The sequence below is a fragment of the Odocoileus virginianus genome, chromosome 11 (assembly GCF_023699985.2).
Source record: "Odocoileus virginianus isolate 20LAN1187 ecotype Illinois chromosome 11, Ovbor_1.2, whole genome shotgun sequence".
Classification (NCBI taxonomy): domain Eukaryota; kingdom Metazoa; phylum Chordata; class Mammalia; order Artiodactyla; family Cervidae; genus Odocoileus; species Odocoileus virginianus.
The window spans coordinates 32871615-32891245 of record NC_069684.1 but is presented as its reverse complement, the minus strand read 5'-3'; the positions used below and the strand labels follow the sequence as shown (position 1 = coordinate 32891245).

At 43.2% G+C, this 19631-nt stretch overlaps 1 protein-coding gene across 13 annotated transcripts in view; it reads right to left on the bottom strand.

The window, feature by feature from the left end:
• CAMTA1 (calmodulin binding transcription activator 1) overlaps positions 1–19631 on the bottom strand; it is a 961599-nt gene that overhangs the window by 850764 nt on the left and 91204 nt on the right. Inside the window, exon 4 of one of the 13 annotated variants that reach the window (XM_070474235.1) lies at positions 16937–17676. The exons of the other annotated variants lie outside the window; for them this stretch is intronic. Within the exon in view, the coding sequence (XP_070330336.1) occupies positions 17521–17676 (156 nt within the window). The 3' untranslated portion in view covers positions 16937–17520. Of the gene's footprint in view, positions 1–16936; positions 17677–19631 lie in introns of those variants that run through there. 13 annotated transcript variants of the gene reach the window in all.

Below are 19631 nucleotides of genomic sequence, written 5' to 3'. Positions count from 1 at the left end.
CCAAGGGCTCACGCTCCAGAGCAGGCAAGGGGCTCCCGTGGGTGGCCAGAGCGCAGACACTCAGGTGGGACTTGCAACACCAGGTCCATCTGCATCCCTTGGGGTGCCTGGAGGCGCAGGGAGTGTGGAAGCACAGAGCCCTTCCTGAAGGAAGGCAGGTACTCCCACCAGGCAACAGTGCAGTTCCATAACCCTGCATGAGCACCTCTGTGTATGAGACCCTGTGTCTGGGCCCAGAACACACGAGTGAGAAATTCAGTTGCCATCCCCAACGTGTGAAGACAGACACACTCACAGATTACTAATAAAAAACACATCAAGCACCACACAAACCTGAAGCTGGGAACAATCCATTCCACCAGGGGACGAGGACAACACGGGAGGGAAACTGGAAATGAAACTTAGAGGTTGTCCCATCACCCAGGTGCAGATGGGGCGGGCAACACGCAGACCCAAGGCTTCAAGGTCATCCTAAGGAACTGGGGCTTTACCCTGTGGAATGGGGGGGACTGAAGGCAGAAGTGGGTTGTAGAGAAAGTGAGTGCAAAGCAGGGAGACCCAGGAACAGGTCAAGGGGTCATGGGGGCCCACTCTGGGGCAATGGTGGGAGGGATGGAGAAGACAGAAATGGGGGAGAGATATGGAAAGACCGGCAGAAGCTCCAGGTTTTCATTCACTGACACCGAGGAGCAGCAGGCCTGGACCACTGGTCTCGGATCCAGAAGTAGAACCAGAGGACACCACAGCTGGGGGTGAGGAGCTTGGTTTGGATGGTGAGTGTGAAGAGTTCAGTACACAACATGAAATACAGACCTGAAACTCAGGAGAGGCAGGGCCTGAAGATACAGATGTGGCGTCATGAGCGTACACATGGAAACTGAAGCCATTGGGAAAAAAAACAGTTTCTTTCAAGCCAGAGTCCTCTCCCAAGAGAAAAGAGGGCCAAGGACACACACAGAAGTCCTAGAATCTTCAAGGGGAGGCAGGAGAAAGGCAGGGTCTGCACAGTGAGCAGCAGAGAGAACGGTGCCCCAGACCCAGGAAGAGGAGGTTTTTCCTTTGAGACAGAAAAGGATAATTAATGTCAACGGTTGCTGCAGAGAAGCCAGGAAGGATGAGGGCTGGAAACTGGCCGTGGGATTTGGTCACGAAGCGTTCTCAGTGAATCCTAAAATGAGAAGGTTCCAGGGAGTGGGTGGGGAGGCAGAGCCTGACTTCTACGGTCAAGGAGAAGATGGGAAGGGAAGTGGAAAGATAGAACTGCAGCAGGAAAGGTTTGAGAGAAACCTTACATAGAGTGAGAATGACAGCACATTTGTGAGTAGTGAGGACAGAGTGATACAGAGTAGATACTGAGATATCTTACTAGCTTCTGCTCAGAAGAGAAGCATGAGCTGCAGGTAACTCGGGAATTGTCCCAGAGTGGTGATGGCTGAAGCCACACCCGCAGACGACATGCCTCATGGAGAGCAAAAGCAAAGACAAAAGCAAGGACCCTGATGTTTAAAAGGAGCTGGGCAAGAGCTTCTTTTCCAATTCCCATCCCCCACATCCAGCTCAATCCATAAGGCTGGAATTCCAGCCACATTTGCTTCTAGAAAGGGTTCCCCAATGATTTAGGCACATGGGAAATCTTCAAGTCTTTTGTTCTCTGCAACACTGAGGCTCTATAAATGGTAAACGGGAAAATGAAGGCAGGTCCTACAGGACCCAGGGTTAAAACCACAGGTTACTTACCTCTCCCCTTGATATTCTGAAGCTTTGAGCCATGTCAAATCAATCAGAAGTTGAGCCTTCCCTTGTAACTCCAGTAGAATACTGGATAACATCAACAACATGTACCAAATAGAAACACGTGGGTTATGCGAAAGGTACATCATGATAATCAAACAGAACAAATGGCTAAAAAAAATCAGGACTCAATAAAATATTGAGTGAACTCATAAAATACTTCCACTAACGTATAATTAACATACGATAAAATGTACAGATCTTAATCTGTTCCACAAGTTTTAGCAACTACCTGTGCTCGTGTGATCACAGCCCCAATCCCCATTTAGTTCTTTCTTCTCCATTACCCAGGAAGCTTCCCGGCTCTTCCCAGTCACTTTCCCTCCCTGCCCACTTCACCACCACAGACTGGTTTGTACTTCTTTTGTTTTCTAGATCCATCCATATGGTTATATCAGCAGTTCATTATTCTTATAGCTCAGTGTTATACAGTTGTGATCATAATTTATTTACCCCATTTTCAGATGATGGATATGTGGGCTGTTTCCAGTCTGGGGCTTTATATAAACATTCCTCTGCAAGTCCTTTCATGAACATGTATTTTCTTCTAACTAGTGGAATTGCTGGATCACAGTACAGATGTTCAGTTTCATAAAAAGTGCCAAACAAGTCTCCAAAGAGGTTACTGTACCACTGAATGCTTGTAATAGTCCATAATCTCACCAATATTTGATATTGGCAGTCTTTCTCATCTGAGCCATTCTAATAGGTGGTAGGTATCTCATGGTGATTTTAATCTGTATTCCCTGATGAGTGAAATGTCGAGCACCTTTCCACACGTATATTGCCCACTTGGGGATCTTGTGAAGTGCCTACACAAAGTGCATAGGTGTATACATTCTGACAGAGTTGTATAACCACAACCATAATCAAAATATACATATTTATGTCATCCCCAAAAGTTCCCATGTGCCCTTCTCAGCCAGCACCCCTCCATCTCCAATCCCCAGCAACCACTGATCTGTTTTATTTCTGTATAGTTCTACCTTTTCCAGAATATCAGGTAGAACTATTCGGAAATAAAAGATTTCCTGTTGAGTCTGGCTTCTTCTCACTACAAAGAATGCTTGTAAGATCTGGCCATGTTGTATCAGTTTCTTTTTATTGCTGATGGTTTTCCAAGGAAGATGGTGATTCATTCACCACTTGAATGAATGACATTTGGGTTTTCAGCTACTAGAAATCATGAATAAAGCCACTGTGAACATAACTTCTCATTCTCTTAGGTAAATACCTAGCAGTGGGACTGTTGGGTCATACTATAAGTACAGATTTAAGATTTTCTTAAACATCCTAAAGTGTCTATTCAAATCTCTTGCCCATTTTTAAACTGGGTTGTTTTCATTTTATTGCATTTTAAGAGTTCTTCACACGTCCTGGATATAAGTCCTTTATTAGACATATGCTTTGCAAAAGTTTCCTCCCAGTCTGTGGTTTGTCTTTCCACTGTCTTAACAGTATCTTTGGAAGAACAGAATTTTAAAATTTTGATGAAGTCTGAAATCCATTTTCTTTCTCTTGCGGATTGTGCTAAGAAATCTTTGCTTGTTCCAAAGTCACAAAATTTTTTTTTTCTTCTGGAAGCTTTCAAGTTTTAGAATCTAAACTTAGGCCTATAATCCATTGTGAGTTCATTTTTATATATGGTCCAAGATAATGGTTGAGGTTCATGTTTTTTGCATACAATGTCTCATTGTTCCATTATAATTTGTTGAAAACACCGTCCTTTCTCCATTGAATTGCCTTTGCACCTTTGTCGAAAATCAATTGACCATGTATGTGTGGGTCTATTTCTGGACCGTCTATTCTGTCCCATTGATCTGTGTGTCTATCTCTCTACAATGCTACACTGTCTTGATTATGGGAGCTTTATAGGAAGTCTTGAAAATCAGGCAATACAATCTTCTAGCTTTGTTCTTTTTCAAACTTGATTTGGTTTTTCTAGCTCCTTTGTATTTCCATATAAACTTTATAATCAGCTTGTCTGAATTTTGACTAGGATGGCACAGAATTCATAAATCAATTTAAGGAAAAAAAATGCATCTTAACAAAACTCAATCTCTCAATCCACAGTAGAGCCCACCATTTACGTTAAATCTTCTCTCATTTCTCTCAGCAATGTTTTGTAGTTTTCGGTGGAGAAGTCTTACACTCATTTACTTAGTTTTATTCTAAGGTGTTTGATGTTTTTGAAACTACTGTACATGGTACTGATTAAATTTCTTCCTTTTCCCCCTAATATATAAAATTACAATTGACTTTGTATCTTGTAGCCTTGTTGAATCCACTCATTCTTTCTTGTGGCACACATATATTCCCCTGGATTTTTCATAGTCATGTTGTTTGCAAATACAGGTTACATTCTGGAGTTAGATTACTTTGTCTGAAACTACAAAGGATAGGTGCTTTTCAATGATTGGAAAGTGTTCACAATTTCATTTAAAAAAACAAGCCTTGGAGAAATTTCACTTAATTTGTGATGGCAAATTTTTATCTCTGAACTTTATTTCCTTCTCTTGCTAAATTAACGTCCTCTTGCAAGTGAGGTGGGGAGGCTGTGTGGCTATGTGGCATGGGGATGCTATCATTGGGGAGTTTAGGCGTTCCTTCCAGACATCACCTCATTCCCCAGTGTGGTATCAATGCCAGCAACAAGCCTGAAGAACACCCGCAGCCCGGGAATGAAGCAGAAGTCTCAGTGCATCTCCACCCTCTATTACCCTCTTTTAATGTTGGATTTCACATGTGATTTTTCAAAGAGCTATGGGGAGTGGGGCTGTTAATGACCTTTTTTCCACCAGCACATGAGGCACGTAATAAGGTCTCAATGACAAGTAACCAGTAATCCAATGATAATAAACACATAGGAGGGTTTGAAATGTAAAAACTGGGACTTCCCTGGTGGACCAGTGGTTAAGACTCCACGCTCTCACTGCAGGGGGCACGGATTCAATCCTTGGTTGAGGAACTAAGATCTCACATGCTGCTCGGTGTGACCAAAAATTAAAATTAAAAAAAAAAGTAAGACCTTGAACAAGGAGGCAGCATCAAGTTCACCAAGTTTATGGCTCAACTGCTCAAGTCCACAGAAACAAGGAAACAGATCAACTGATGAAAGACTTGACAAAGGATTGTATTTTAAATGTATTTCTGCCACCGTCTGATTTTTTTCCATCCTGCATCCTTATATAGTTTGACTAAAGTCCTCAGATCTGTGGTGTCAACACTAGGATCTGTCTGAAGTTAATTATTGTATCCATCACAAAAGTCAAGTAATTATTTATCAAGCTACTGTTTTTGGCCAATTGTCTTAGGTATGATGTCTTTACTATGAGGTGGTGAGACCATGTATGTGTGTGCGCTTGTGTGTCATGCATATAATTTTTAACGCAAGAATAACTCTAGAGCAGTCCGCTGCCATTCTATCAAATGCAAGGCAAGTGATTGCCGAGTTCCCAATTATGTTCAACCTTAAATCACACTGTTTGGTCTGGTTGTATATCCAGCCCTACAGGGAGTTGTGCAAAGGCATATATTTGGCAGGCTTTCAAACCACGGCTACAAAACATGCACTGAAGAAAATGATTCAAAATATTAAGAAAGCAGTCATTTATTTTAGAAAGCTTGTTCACGTGAGACAATAAGCTGCTTCCCAGAATAGGCTCCATCCATCAGGAAAACACTATGAGCCAGCACACGCTGGCTGGAGCCTGCCTCTCAGCCGCCACACGGCTGTGATTACGATCCATCATCCATGGCGCATCCAAGGTGGATAAGCGGCCGGCCACACTTTCGTGATGGCAGCCGAGCTGTCAAGGGTGGCAAATCTCCCCTACCCTGGAGAAGCGCCCCAGGCACAGATGATCTCATAGACCCTAGACACCTACCTGATTTTCCCTATGGATCCTCATGGGAGCACTCTGTGGCACTTGGACACAGAATAAGAATGCAAGTCAGGAGCACTTTGGTGCTTGGTCTAGATGAATTACTTCATTGAAAAATAATACTTGGAACAAAACAAACCAGGGGCTCCACGGCAACCAGGTACCTGTTATCAACCAGGTGGTCTCCTATATGATAAAAGGTTAATAATGTCCAGCTAGTCAAAGCTATGATTTTTCCAGTAGTCACATATGGATGTGAGAGTTGGACCATAAGGAAGGCAGAGCACCAAAGAATTGATGCTTTTGAACTGTGGTGCTGGAGAAGACTCCTGAGAGTCCCTTGGACTGCTGGAGATCAAAACAGTCAATCCTGAAAGAAATCAACCCTGAATATCCACTGGAACGACTGATGCTGAAGCTGAAGCTCCAATACTTTGGCCACCTGATGCAAAGAGCCGACTCACTGGAAAAGACCCTAATGCTGTGAAAGATTGAGGGCAGGAGGAGAAGGGGGCAACAGAGGATAAGATGGTTGGATGGTATCACCAACTCAATGGACATGAGTTTGAGCAAACTCCAGGAGTTGGTGAAGGACAGGGAAGCCTGGCACGCTGCAGTCCATAGGGTCGCAAAGAGTGGGACACAACTTAATGACTGAACAACAACAATGTCCTTCTAGAGATCAGGCTAGCTGGGCCATTAAGCTTGGACAACTGAAACAAAAGAGATTCTATCTGAGATGAGACTCAAGAAAATCTCATTCCAGTGTCTTTCCTGAACACCCACTGGAAACTTGTACCACCCGAGGGGCCAACTGACAAGCCAATTCCATCCAGGATAACTATTCCCAAGGACCAGCCTGTTCTCTCACCATCTATGAGCTTTAACTTATCTGCCAGAAAGAATTTATATCTTCTCTTCCCATCACTCCAACCTGAGGAATGGGCAACAGATGAATCTTGTATAGATAATGTGTGTGTGTGTGTGTGCGCGCGTGCGTGTGTGCGTGCGTGCGTGCGCTCACAAGTCCAACTCTTTGTGACTCCATGGACTGCAGCCTGCCAGGCTCCTCTGCCCATAGAATTCTCCAGGCAAGAATATTGGACTGGGTTGCCATTCCCTACTCCAGGGAATCTTCCTGACCCAGGGATCAAAACTGTGTTTCTTTTGTCTCCTGTATTGGCAGGCAGATTCTTTACCACTAGCACCACTGGGGTAACAATTAGTTTTCTCCAAATCAGGACACACTAAAATTTAACAAAACTTAAGTTTCTCAACCAACTTAAGGAAGTGTTTAATAAGCCAACCACAGCGCCAAGACAAGGAATACAAAACTGCATTAGCTTAAACACTGGAAATCTCAACTTCCCTAAGGCAATGACTTTGAATCTGTGGGGTTTTTCTGATACCACCAAACACAGCACCTGCAATGAGGAGGAGAATTATGTACTGATGGACAGCCAGGAATTTCTGCAAACATCTAAGACAGGACTTACTAGAAAAGGACAACCATGCAGTTTGTGAGCTGGAAATCATTTAGGATCTTTTAAGGGTAAGAAAGGAGAAATGAACAATCATAAATAAATGAGTGGCTTTCCCTTGCTAATATCCAAGGCCAGTGAAATGCAACCAGTGTTTCTGTCCAGGGGGCCAACCTCACTTTTTCAAGCTGGATTAAGGGGCCCTGTTTCATTTTCAAGCAATTAAATAACAAGGTCCATAGACAATAAATGTGTGTCAAGCACATTGTCAAGTGTACCACAAACACTTATTTTTTAATAATCCACAAGAGATCACGGCCCTTCATACACTTAATGAGATTACTGACCACTAATGGGCAAGTATGTATGGCAACATGTTTAGCATATTCAGTTGACTAAACCAGCCAGTTAATTTCAAGAGCAATCAACCAAAGGGTCGAATTGGGAGAGTGAGATGAGACAGTTCAGGGGGATGCAGTGGATGGTTTCTAATGTTTGTTATCAGAGAAGAGTGGCTCCAGTAGACAAAGCCTTACTCAGTGTTCAGTAATTAGGAAACCAATGATGGACAGGCACTCCCAATGTTTCTCCCTGCTACTAGCAGACCCCAAACACATGCCAGCCCACCAGCAACTCATCATGGGAACACTGCCTGCTGTGTCACCCACTTCTTACAAAGAGACCCTCCATAAACTGGTCAAAACCCGTCTTCCAGCCCAATCTACCCGGCTTCATCTCACATCCCTCAATCCTGCATAGGTGGGCCATTCCTCAGCTCTGCCTGCCTGCATCCTGCTTGAACCTGTTCTCCATCCAGGCAAGGGAGACCAGGCAACCCAGTACCTGGACTTGGGTGGCAAATTAGGCTCCGTCACACAGAGACGGGAGAGGCTGTCTTCAATCAAATCTGATGAGCCGATGCACAAAAACAACTCAACCCCTCCTGCTCCAGGGCTTTATCCATAGGTTTTGATTCTAAAAAGGCCCATGTCGCCATATACTAACTGACAAGTTACTATTTTTATTCATACAACCCAACCACCAAAACGATGTGCTGATAAAGATAGCAACGTGCATGGGAAGCCACACAGGGGTGCTTCTGCCTAATTAGCAGACAGGCCTCCTGGGTTCTACAACCCAGTCCCCGACTAGCACATTGGAGACCAAAGTAAATGCTTTAACTGACAGCGGGAAGTGGCATCATATGCTTGAGATGCGGTGAGTTGGAAATATGAGTCTTTTCTCCCTAAGGAAGCTGAACGTGAAAGGTTCAATGAACTACTTCCAGGAACCATCACCAACTGTCTAGCTATCAGCAGACTTTCCACATTTTCCTCCTAAATATCTGAGATGTCAAAGGGAGGAAACCCCAGGAACCAAAAGGAAAGTACCCACCGAAGTTCGGATTTCTGCAAATACAGTATCTTAGCAGATTTGTCCCCTCATCCCAGAATGAACACTGAACGTTGAAAGCTTCCCCCTCACGCTCATGAGAAAGATGCTATAGGAGAAATCACAAAAAATGAGCCTGTCTCTCAAGCTGCGCATGAGTGAGTCAGGGAGGCAGTGCTGTCCTGTCCCATGGCCAGCGAGGAGGCCAAGCACCCCTGATGGGCTCTCACCGTGAGCCAAGAACACTGGCATAGTTAACTTTTTTTGGGGGGGTGGGGAGGGGACCATGCTCACTCACATCCTTCTCAGGACACAAGCTGATGTTTAAGTATAGCCACTCTGTGAAGCCCAAGATGTCAACTTCCAATGTCTAAAGACAAGATTTACAGCAGTATCTTTTCAACGGTACTTCAAGCCACCTGGGGACAAGGACCTTAGCGCTGTCCTTCCAGGTGCCCAATTATAGCAAGTCAGAGTCCCCTAGTAACACTGGCAATTTCCGGGGTTCCTCGCCTGCATCCAACTTTATCAGTGATGATCTGTGAACTTAGGGCACTTCCAGCTGAGCAGACAAGGGCCCGGTCCTAACAGCCTGCATTCTAGTGGGGTGGGGAGGGGAGGAGAAAACATTTTGGACATTAACAAATGCTATTACAAATACACAGACACACACACACACACACACACACACACACACACACACAAAAACCTGGCGGATGACAGAATGAGGGGGGGCTGTGCTAGACTGAGTTGTCCGGGGAGGGCCTCTCTGGGAGATGACATTTGAGTGACATCAAGAAGCCAGCATGGCATGGGGGAAAGGAGGGAAGGGCACCCACACAGAACAAACAGCCAAGAAGAGAGAAGCACGCTTGGTGCGTTCTGAGTGCAGGAAGCATCAGTGGGCCCAGGAGGGCCAACGTCGGGAAGTGTAAGCCTGGCAGGACCAGACCTCACAGGCCAACCTCAGGCCAAATGGATGGAAAGTCAGCTCAGGGTTCAAGCAAGCTAGTGACCTCTCTTAATTATATTCTGAATAACTGACCCTAGCCCCGCCCAGGGAGACAAGGAGGCCACCTGGGAACAGGTGGTGGACGTCCAGGCAAAGAAAACGAGGGCAGCAGACTCAGGAGGCACCATGGAAATATGGAACATGGAAGAGGTCCTGGAAGGGGAAGTGAAGGACTTCCAGACAGAGTCCACATCTGGGGTTGGGGGAAAGGGCAGAATCAAGGACACTTCTGAGCTTCTGATTTGGAAGCACTGCTGAACTTGGGTGTTGGCCCTCATCTTCACTGTCACAAGTATCTCCAGGCTCTTTCCACGGATAGTGAACTTCAACCCGCACCAGCCACCTTTTGACAGTTTACAGAGGTCACTGCACTTGCTCCAAAACTGAAAGGGCAGCCTCAGGAACTAATACTCACAAACTGCTCCAAGATGAAAGGTAAGGAAGTTCCAGCCTAAAGGAGAGTCAACAGAGTCCAGAGAAGGTGCCTGGGCTACTCACTCTCCTCCATCCACAACATTGCTCCCTCCACTGAACTATTTCCTGGCTCTGCCCAAGCCATCCACACAAGGAGCGGCTCTCAGAGGGTTTTCAGCTTCCTTTAACCAGGCTTTTTTTTTTTTCCAAGTTGGTTCACATATTGTTATTGTATCTTCAATTTTTACCTGAGCTGCATGGCATGTGGAATCTTAGTTCCGCAACCAGGGATCAAACCTGGGCTCTCTGTATTGGAAGCACAGTCTTAACCACTGGACTGCCAGGGAAGTCCCCTAACCAGGCTTTATAAAAAACAGATACTTTTTCTCCCCTAAGTTTGTCACCATTTAAAATGCTGTGCTAGTTAGCGGTAATTATGTAAATGCAAGCAGTCATGTCTATTTTTAAAGGGGAACCCCATTTTGCATTCTTAAATCCTAAAATGTTTAAAATAGCTAGTCCAGCAATGTTTTCACTTTATTCAAACGGTTTGTGCGGACTTAAATACAGGTTCAGCGGAAACCAAAGCAAGTCACACGTTTGCTTGCTATTAAACATCTAAATCAGAAGATTAAAAACCTATCTTACATTTAACAGAAAGAAGCCGTCAAATCAGCACAGCAACAGTCTCACCGTATTTCCTGCCGAGCACGGCTGAGGTCTGAGAGGTAATCAATTTTGGAAGGGAGGGCTGAGTTTCTTTAAACTCTTCAAAAAGGGAAAAATATATCTGAGCAAACCTTTTAATTATAGTATCTTCCAAAGAACTTACAAAGCCTTTATTCTTTCCAAACCTAATGCTTTTTAAAGGCAAGTCTTGCCCCTTAATTCCACATGAAATATTCAGTCTAGCATAATTAAATTTTATTCCATGCTATTTTTGTTGGGTTCACAGAAATAGAGGGTGGTAGCATCTTTAAAACAAACTTGCTAGCAACTTCACTTTCACAGGGAATGGTCGGTTCTCAAAACTGAACTTAAAATGCAAATTCCACTTCAAAGGCATATTTCAGTCCAGCACAGATGGGTGGGTTGTCACATTCAACCTGCAAAGAAATCACTGGCCCCTCCTCTCCTCCACTCACTAAACTGTACTTGCCACAAGGTACCTCTGAACATAGATCTCGTTTTTCAGCATGTAAATACTAGGGCCTAGTTTAATTTTTCATGTGAATCTATCTGGTAGGTAAAGAAAGCAGAAAGGAAAAAGGGAAAGTAGCACCCACCCGTGGCTGAAAGACATGTATAATCCGAATTAATACTTGGGTAACCACACCACTTGTGGGGAGTCAGCTTGATGTTTTTGGACATTATTCTTATTAGCATAACTCTTTCCCAATCAGTGTCTGTAAGCTACACGCAAACACAGAACACCTCTCTCGCAAACTGGCAACCCAGGTCACAGAACTCAAAAAAAGAGAAGTGGTAATACACTTCTTGAGTGATCCACAGTCAACTTCGCCAGCCACAGGAAGACCAGAACCCCATCTTGTCTGACCTCCCCTCATCAGTCCCCTGGGAGGCCCCCTGACGGAACAGAACCCTGTTATAAGATGCATCTCCCCCACACATATGCGTGGGAAGCAGAAATGCTCATTTTCCATTTGGCACTTATATCAATAGGGACTGTCCCAGATCAACGGTGACCCAACCTCAGTCCAGCCAGATGGTCCCATTTGTTTTATAACTTCCTAAAAAGCACCAAACCTGAAGAGGACAACCAAAACAACGACAACAAAGATTTTTTTTATTAAGTGACATCTGATATAGCTGTAAGGCAGCAGCTTACCCACCCGGCGCTAGGGGCCATCAGAAAAACCACCAAGAACATACCCCAGATGCTGTTCCAATTCAGAGCTGCCAGGCTAGAATCAGGTAAATACTCAGATGCTTTGTCAGCATTAAAAAAAAAAAAAATCATTCTTTAATTAGGCTGTTAGAACTTTAAGACATTAAAATGTATCTTATATTTTTTAATTAAAAAAATAAAATATACCTTAATTCTTATATTTGACTTTGGCTTTATGGGTTCATCTATGTTATTTTTTTATTTTTTTGGCTGCACATGGTCTTAGGTGTGTCATGCAGCATGCAAACTCTCAGTGTGGCATGTGGGATCTAGTTCCCTAACCAGGAACTGAATCTGGGCCCCTGCATTGGGAATGCAGTCTTAGCCACTGGACCAGCAGGAAATTCCCTATGTCATTGATTTTAAAAAAGACCACCCACCAAACTCAGCCAAGTGGTTGGTGAGAACTTAACAGCCTGAGAAAAGTTGTCACTACAGCCACCAATGGGTTCCTCTGAACTCGTGGCTCCAGAAGAGTTAAGTGAGCTGCAGAAAATGGAGATATAGTCAAGACCCAAACCAAACAAACAATGTGACACAAAATTAAACTTTCATGCCACAGAAACAGGTATTCGAATGTAAAGCATCTACCCCAACTTATCTGCAAAAGATTTCTTTGAGACTCATTTTTGTTTTCTGTTCAGACCTAATAAATGTTTAAATAAGCTGTTCTGCTAGCTTTTCAAGAACCTGGCCCATTTATCACTTTTTCAAACTACAGCATCTTCTCGTTCTAACATCTCAGCGGCTCCTGCAGAAAAGATGCAGAGCCGCGGTGTCTCTGCAGCACAGGACGCCTGTAGGCAAAGGCTGCAGATTCACTAGGGCCTGCAGAGGCTCAGCGGGGAGCGCCACACACACCAGGGACCCCCCGGGGCAGGGGGGAATGGGGAGATCCTGTTAAATTGAGCCTAATATTTCACAACACTCAGGAAGGGTCCAGACTGAAACAAAATACATAAGCTGTTGATTATGTATTGAAGAATTGCTGTCCATATTAAAAGCACAGAAGTGGTCACTGGGGTGAAGTTGGCCAAATTATTTTTTTCAATTAATTTTTACTGGAGGATAGTTGCTTTACAATGTTGTGTCAGTTTCCGCTGCACAACAAAGCAAGTCTGCTCTACGATCTACACGCACCCCCTCTATTTTGGATTTCCTCCCCATTCAGGTCACCACAGAGCACTGAGTAGAGTTCTCTCTGAGGACAGCAGGTCCTCATCAGTTATCTGTTTTATACATCGTGGTGTGTATACATCAATCCCAATCTCCCATTCATCCCACTGCCCCCACTTTCCTCTCTTGGTGTCCATGCCTTTGTTCTCTGTGTCTCTAGTCCTGCTTTGCAAATAAGATCATCTATACCATTTTCCTAGACTCCACATATATGCAGTAATATATGATATTTGTTTTCCTCTGACTTAGGAATTCAGCCAACTCAAATGGGAGGAAAGAAGCATTTCTACAGCCACGTCCCTGCAGGAGTGCTGGGCAGACACGGGTGAATGGCCCAGTCTATGTCTGCAGGGCCTCTGTACTCAACTTAGACTCCAACTCCTGCTATGTGACCTCAACCAGGGGTGACAAAGCTCTCCCTGCCTCTCTCAGGATTACTAAGAAACCAAATAATGTGCCTGTGGAGTCATTTTCTTAAAACTGTAAAGGCACATAAAATTTGAGTTGCTACTATTTTTTATTTATATCATAATGCTACTTATAGATTATTGATATATTAAAACTAGTCAGTGAACTTTTAACTGGGAAACCCTGCAAGTTTCTTTCTCTATTTCTGAATATTAGAAATATTTAGGATCAGCAGTGGAGGTCGGTAGCTGATACATAGAGCTGATTCACTTCATTGTACAGCAGAAACTAACACAACACTGTAAAGCAATTATATTCCAATTAAAAAAAAAAAACCTCAAAGAAAGAAAATGCATATGCTTCTACCTTGACTTAAATTGTGATAGCATGACCAGTGGCTCTGAGATTGGCAAAAATGCCCAGCTGAAATAATGACATAAACTGCCTATTCTGTCTCTCCTTTGGTTGCACAGCTCATTAACTGCATAAACAGAGAAACTATTTAGGTGTTAAGATCCTGGAAAATCAAAGAAGGTTATTCTAATGTCAAATGGCCACAGACATTTACCATGGTAAAAGCAGAAAGGTGGGTTTGGAAGCAAATGCCCCATCTACAGTGAAACTTGAGGTATTAAAGGCAATCATTTTGGCTTTAGGAAAGCACTGAGTTGGCATGTAAAGCCAAATCTGATCAAAGTTCCCAGGGATTATACATGAAAAGTCACCAGGAAACCCGAAAGTATAGAAGTGAGGCCTGCAGGAGAAACTAGGGGAGGAGTATATGACAACTCTGTACCATTTTTGCAATTTTGCTATAATAAAAAATTATTCCAAAATGAAAAGTTCTGTTGTCAAAGTGACCTTTTAAATTTAAAAAGGGAGAGAGAAACTTGCTTCTGAGGAAAAAAAGGAAACTTACATATTTAACAGCACTCTGTGCAGTTCCAGACTTCTTCACATACCAACTCATTTCAACCTCACAACCACATCTTGACACAGCTCAGAATCAACAGCGGCAGCCCTAACCTCACAGCGAAAGAAACTTGTAAAAAAATGATTTCCCCAGGAGATCCCACAGCTTTTCAGAGGTGGAGGTGGGACCCAGTTCCTGGCCTGCCTGATCCCAAAGCCCGAAGTATAACCCAGTCTGGCCAAGGGACCTAAGTGGGAAAGGTGGGGCTGCCCTCCAGGGAAGATGGAGACGGGACCCGAACATCCACCTGCCACCAGTACCCTTGCTGTTGCTCAGCAGCTCAGTCTCGTCCCATCTGCAACACTGCCGACTGCAGTGTACCTGGAGTCCCTGGCCTTCACCATCTCCCGGAGTTTGCTCAAATTCAGGTCCACTCAGCCATACAGAGTCATCCAGAGATCATCACTCTATAATTATGGGCCCCTCTTTGAACAAGCAAGCTAAGAGATGTGTCTAAAAACGGATGTCCTGGTGCCCCGTGGAAAATCTTAATGCTGGTATACTTTCTTACAATAAGTTCACTCGAAAATGCTTTCCCCCAGAAATCATCCCACAAGCTAATAAGCTTCTAAAGAAGGCTCCCTGGAAGGCTGTTTCTAGTGAACTCAGGGCCACAGCTCCATGGAGTAGGAAACTGACCAGCACGTAAAAAGTACAGTGACAGGTGGGCATAAACCAACCACCATGCGACTTTTCAAAACACACTGAAAAGAAAAGCTCAGAGAAAAACAGTCATAAGGTGGCTCCTCTTGAGTAAAGTCGTCTGAAGGCTGGTGGGTCAGCCCTCTCTGCCTGGCGTTCTGCGTGCCACCAGAGGGCACTAACTCGTGTCAGCACTCTGGAAATCCTCAGGTCACACACTGAACTGCAGGAAGGTTGAATGAAAGCTAGACTTCAAATCAATGGAAGGGTAAATCTGACAGGGGCTTTAAGTACTTGGTGGCCATAAATTTCAACTTAATTCCATAAAACTTAGAAGTGCACAGATGATGTGCAGAGTATGCTAAAAAACAGTAAGCTAATTGACGCTTCAGATTTATGAAAATAATGGATTTCTAAGTAACGCTAAGAGATACACATTTGCTTCTGCATCTTTTGTCACTGGGGTTGTCATCTGGATAACACGCCCCAGCAGCTCCAACATGTGTACACAAAGCAGCACAAAGAAAAAGACTTTCAGCTTCTTCATTACTTTAAAAAGCCACTCTTCACTGAATTACAAATGGACATTTACCATAATAAAATTATAGTACAGTTTATTATGCATGATTAAAACATGATTTAATCTTTTGTACTAAAACCCCTGTAAGAATAAATAGTGAACATTTACCGGTGCTCATTATGCCCTAGGTTGCTATTCTGAGCACATTACACTTATTTAATACTCACAACGTCCCTCTGAGAGGCTGTAAAATTCTATTTTAGTAAAAAGTTCAACCTTGCATTTCTTGAAGGCAATCAGGAATTTTTCTTTACATCTGTGTCTACCATCAATGATTTATTTGTCCACAAGACTGTAAATGCAGATCTGTAAGTTCTGCCTCATTAACTCCTTTCTGTAATTATTTCTTCACCCCAGAATTCATACTTCTTAGGCTTCCATGGCATGGTAAGATTATATAATCAAAAGGGTTCAGCAAAAAGTTTAATGAAAAATGCATTTATGCCCTGAAACAGATTTCTGTTTTTGTTTTGCTTTGTGGTACATTAAAAAAAAAAAAATCTAGTCTTGGTTTTTCACACTTAATTTAAGAGAAACTGAAACATATTTAGTTCGATTAGAAATGCTGGTTACTTCTCTATGTGACACAAAACTCAAGTTCAATTGGGCCTGCTTTCGCTGCTTTTAGTTGATTTCTTCAGTGTCCAATAAATAACCGGAGTTTAGACTGAAATAAACAAAACTGGACCAATAAAGTATGCTACCCCTGAAAAGAAGTTTCAGCTCTTTAGATAATTCGTCACAACTTGATGACACAAATAAACTCACCTTGAGATAAAGGCCCACATCACAGGCTACTGTCTCCTTGGTTTTGTTTTTGTTCTTTGTATTTAAAAAAAAAAAAAGAAAAGAAAGAAAGAAAAAGAGAAAAAAACACACAACCTCCTCAAAGAGCAACATCTTCAGGAACAGTATCAGTATTCTGGTCTATGCCAACATGCAAAGAATAAAGATGGAGCACCTGTCACACTTACAAAGGTAATCTGGAACAAAACTGCCCTGTTACTATCACCTAAACAAATGCCTCCCAGTTCCCTCTGTATTTCTGTTAATGCCCATTTGATTTACAAAATATTTTGGCTTGTTTATTTGATGCCAAATTTTATTGCTATTAAATATCAAGAAAAATTTTTCATTCCTATTTTCAACCTCCCTATATTTGTTTTTTGATGCTCCTTTCCAGCCTCTCATCAGATGTCTTGATGTTAAAATATCCCAGAGACATGACTTACGCATTTCCTATGTCTTCTACATCTTCATCAGGAGGCACGGACAATGGAACACGTAGAAAGGTTTATTATAATCTTAACTCTAAGGCCTGATATGTACCCTCTACCAGTCTGACAGTCATTTCAATTACAGCAAAGTCTTTCTATTCCTCCCCCAAATTTCACCGCTTTGTCATTTTGAGAAGTCATGTACAAGAGGTACATTAAAGGAAAACATTCAGGAAGGATGAGATGCCCACTCACCCGCTGGGCAGCGTGTATTTAGACTCACACTGCAGGTTTTGTCCTGGGCTCTGGGGACACTGGGTGCACATGACAGAGGCCTTGCCCTGCTCTCATGGAGCTTCCACCCTCCTGGGAGTCAGACAGGGACCAACAAACAGATCACCGCTCTTACATAAAGGGCAGCTCCCTAAGGGGACCGACAGTGGGATGTGGGTGTACGGGTGGTCACTCAGGCCTCTGTGACCAGATGACACGTGGACAGAGACTCCCCTCTCCCTGAGCTAGGTCAGGCCAGAGATCTCTTTCATAACTCTGAATGAAGCAAGACTGGGTCGCTTTAATCTATTTCATTTTTAGTAACATTCGAATCAAATTAATGTCGGGTTTTGAGTACAATTAATTCACTAATAGAATTGTCTTGAAGCCAGACATGGCGCTGGCAGGATGGCCGCGCTCTCCCTATGAGTTCTGCCAGCTCTCACTCCAGTGGCAGCCCTCCCGGCTCCGGTTCTGTGGCTCCCTCTTCTCGACGCGCCCATGAACAAGTGTGTGGTGAGAGCCTGAAATAAATAAGTGTAAAGTGGGTCAAGACCGTCGCTTCTATTTCTGTTTTCAACTGAAGAAAATGTGCCCCATTTCCTGAGGCAGAGAGGAGAGAGCTGGGTAAAAGCAAACTGAAGTCTATACTAAACACTTACATATATAGACACATGTACACACATATAAGTAACACACACTACTACATACATAGATATTCCCACACTCCTGACTTATTTCCCTGTGGTAACTCAAAATTGGCTCTTTCCATAATCATGACAGTGTAACTTTTACTGGGTTGTGCAGGCTGTATCTTTAAGAGGCTACAAAGTTTTTTTAAAGGGTCAAATTAAAAATTTAAAGTTTCAAAGATGATCAAGGTTCAGATTCAATTTACACTAATTTCAGAAGAATTTACTGACTCGGTATATTCAGTAAACTACTTTGGTTTGTTTTGTTTTTTTTCTAACAGAGCGTCCCAGGGGAGTCATTATGTACAATCAGCTCTCTAATTCAGATGAACGTGTCTAAGTACATATTGATACAGTACAACACAATGCTTCAAGAGGCTCCCCTGCTAGCGACTATTAGTTGAAGCACAGGACTAAAAAGGTGAACTTCTTAAAATTGAATCCCCAGCACTTCCAATCGTCACTTCCTTGGCCAGTTTCACAGGTTAGAAAAACTTTTTTAATTTCAAAGGATACTGAATGAGGCAAAGAACTAGCAGTTTCAAATCATGGAAGATTCTAGTGATAAGCTACATAGGTGGTTCCTGCAGTGTCCTATAAACTACCCACACGCACACAGATGCAGAAAGCAAGCCTTGACAATCTGTTCTCCGGAAATCTACCTCTTCTTTACCTCTCATTGCTCAAGTACCTTCGGGGGGAAGAGCCATAAAGTCAGTGATCTGGGGTCAAACACTGAACACTGTGCTAATGAGTCTTAATAGGGCAAGTTGGGAACACACAGTGTTGGGGAGAGAAGTGAGAAAGTTAGTCGCTCAGGCTAACTTCCATGGAATTCTCCAGAAAAGAACACTGGAATGGGAAGCCATTCCCTTCTCCAGGGGATCTTCCCAATCCAGGGATTGAATCCAGGTCTCCCGTATTGCAGGTGGATTCTTTACCATCTGAGCCCCAAGGGAAGGAGGAGATGCCACCTAATTTGTTTTTCAAATTTGGGACTGTTTTCCAACCAAACCTCAGACTGACTGACTATAAGTGTGACTACTGAATTCCAGTGAATCAAGGTAAAGGAAAGACCAACCATCATATTCAGGCATGTGTCCAAGGCTGAGAGACCAGTCAATTTCACAAGACTTGAAGGCAGTCCTGAAAAGGACACATCACAAAAAGAAAAGAGCTTCTTTGAGGGGAAGTTCTCATGACATTTATGATCTATTTTCCTAGGTGCTATTCAATTACGTAACTAGTTAATTAAGACACCAGAACAACAAATGGAAGATTTCATGACAGCCAAAAGTAAACTTTATATATACAGATATTTTTTAACATAAAATGTGATTGTCTTCAGGGAATCAGACAGCAGCTTCTGACTTGTTTTTTGTTGCTCTTTGCACATTTGCCTTCTGTTACCTAAAATGCACACTTGCTTTCTGCTACCCAAATTTTGAGATCTGTATGAATATGGGATTTTCCAGGCAAGAATACTAGAGCGGGTTGCCATTTCCTCCTCCAGGGGATCGTCCCAACCCAGGGATTGAACCGGCGTCTCTAAGTTCTCCTGCACTGGCAGGCAGTTTCTTTACCACTAGCCCCACCTGGAAAGCCCCTGTATGAACAAAGACAGTATTTACTGTCTTCCCTCAAAACAGTTATTAAGTTTACCTCTTGACCTGAAGGTACATGACCCCAGTGTCACTTGCCCATTCACCCACTCACAGCCACATGCAGAGAATGGGCTGGGTGCTATGGAAGTAGAAACAGGTGGGGTCCAGCAACTGCTCCAACCA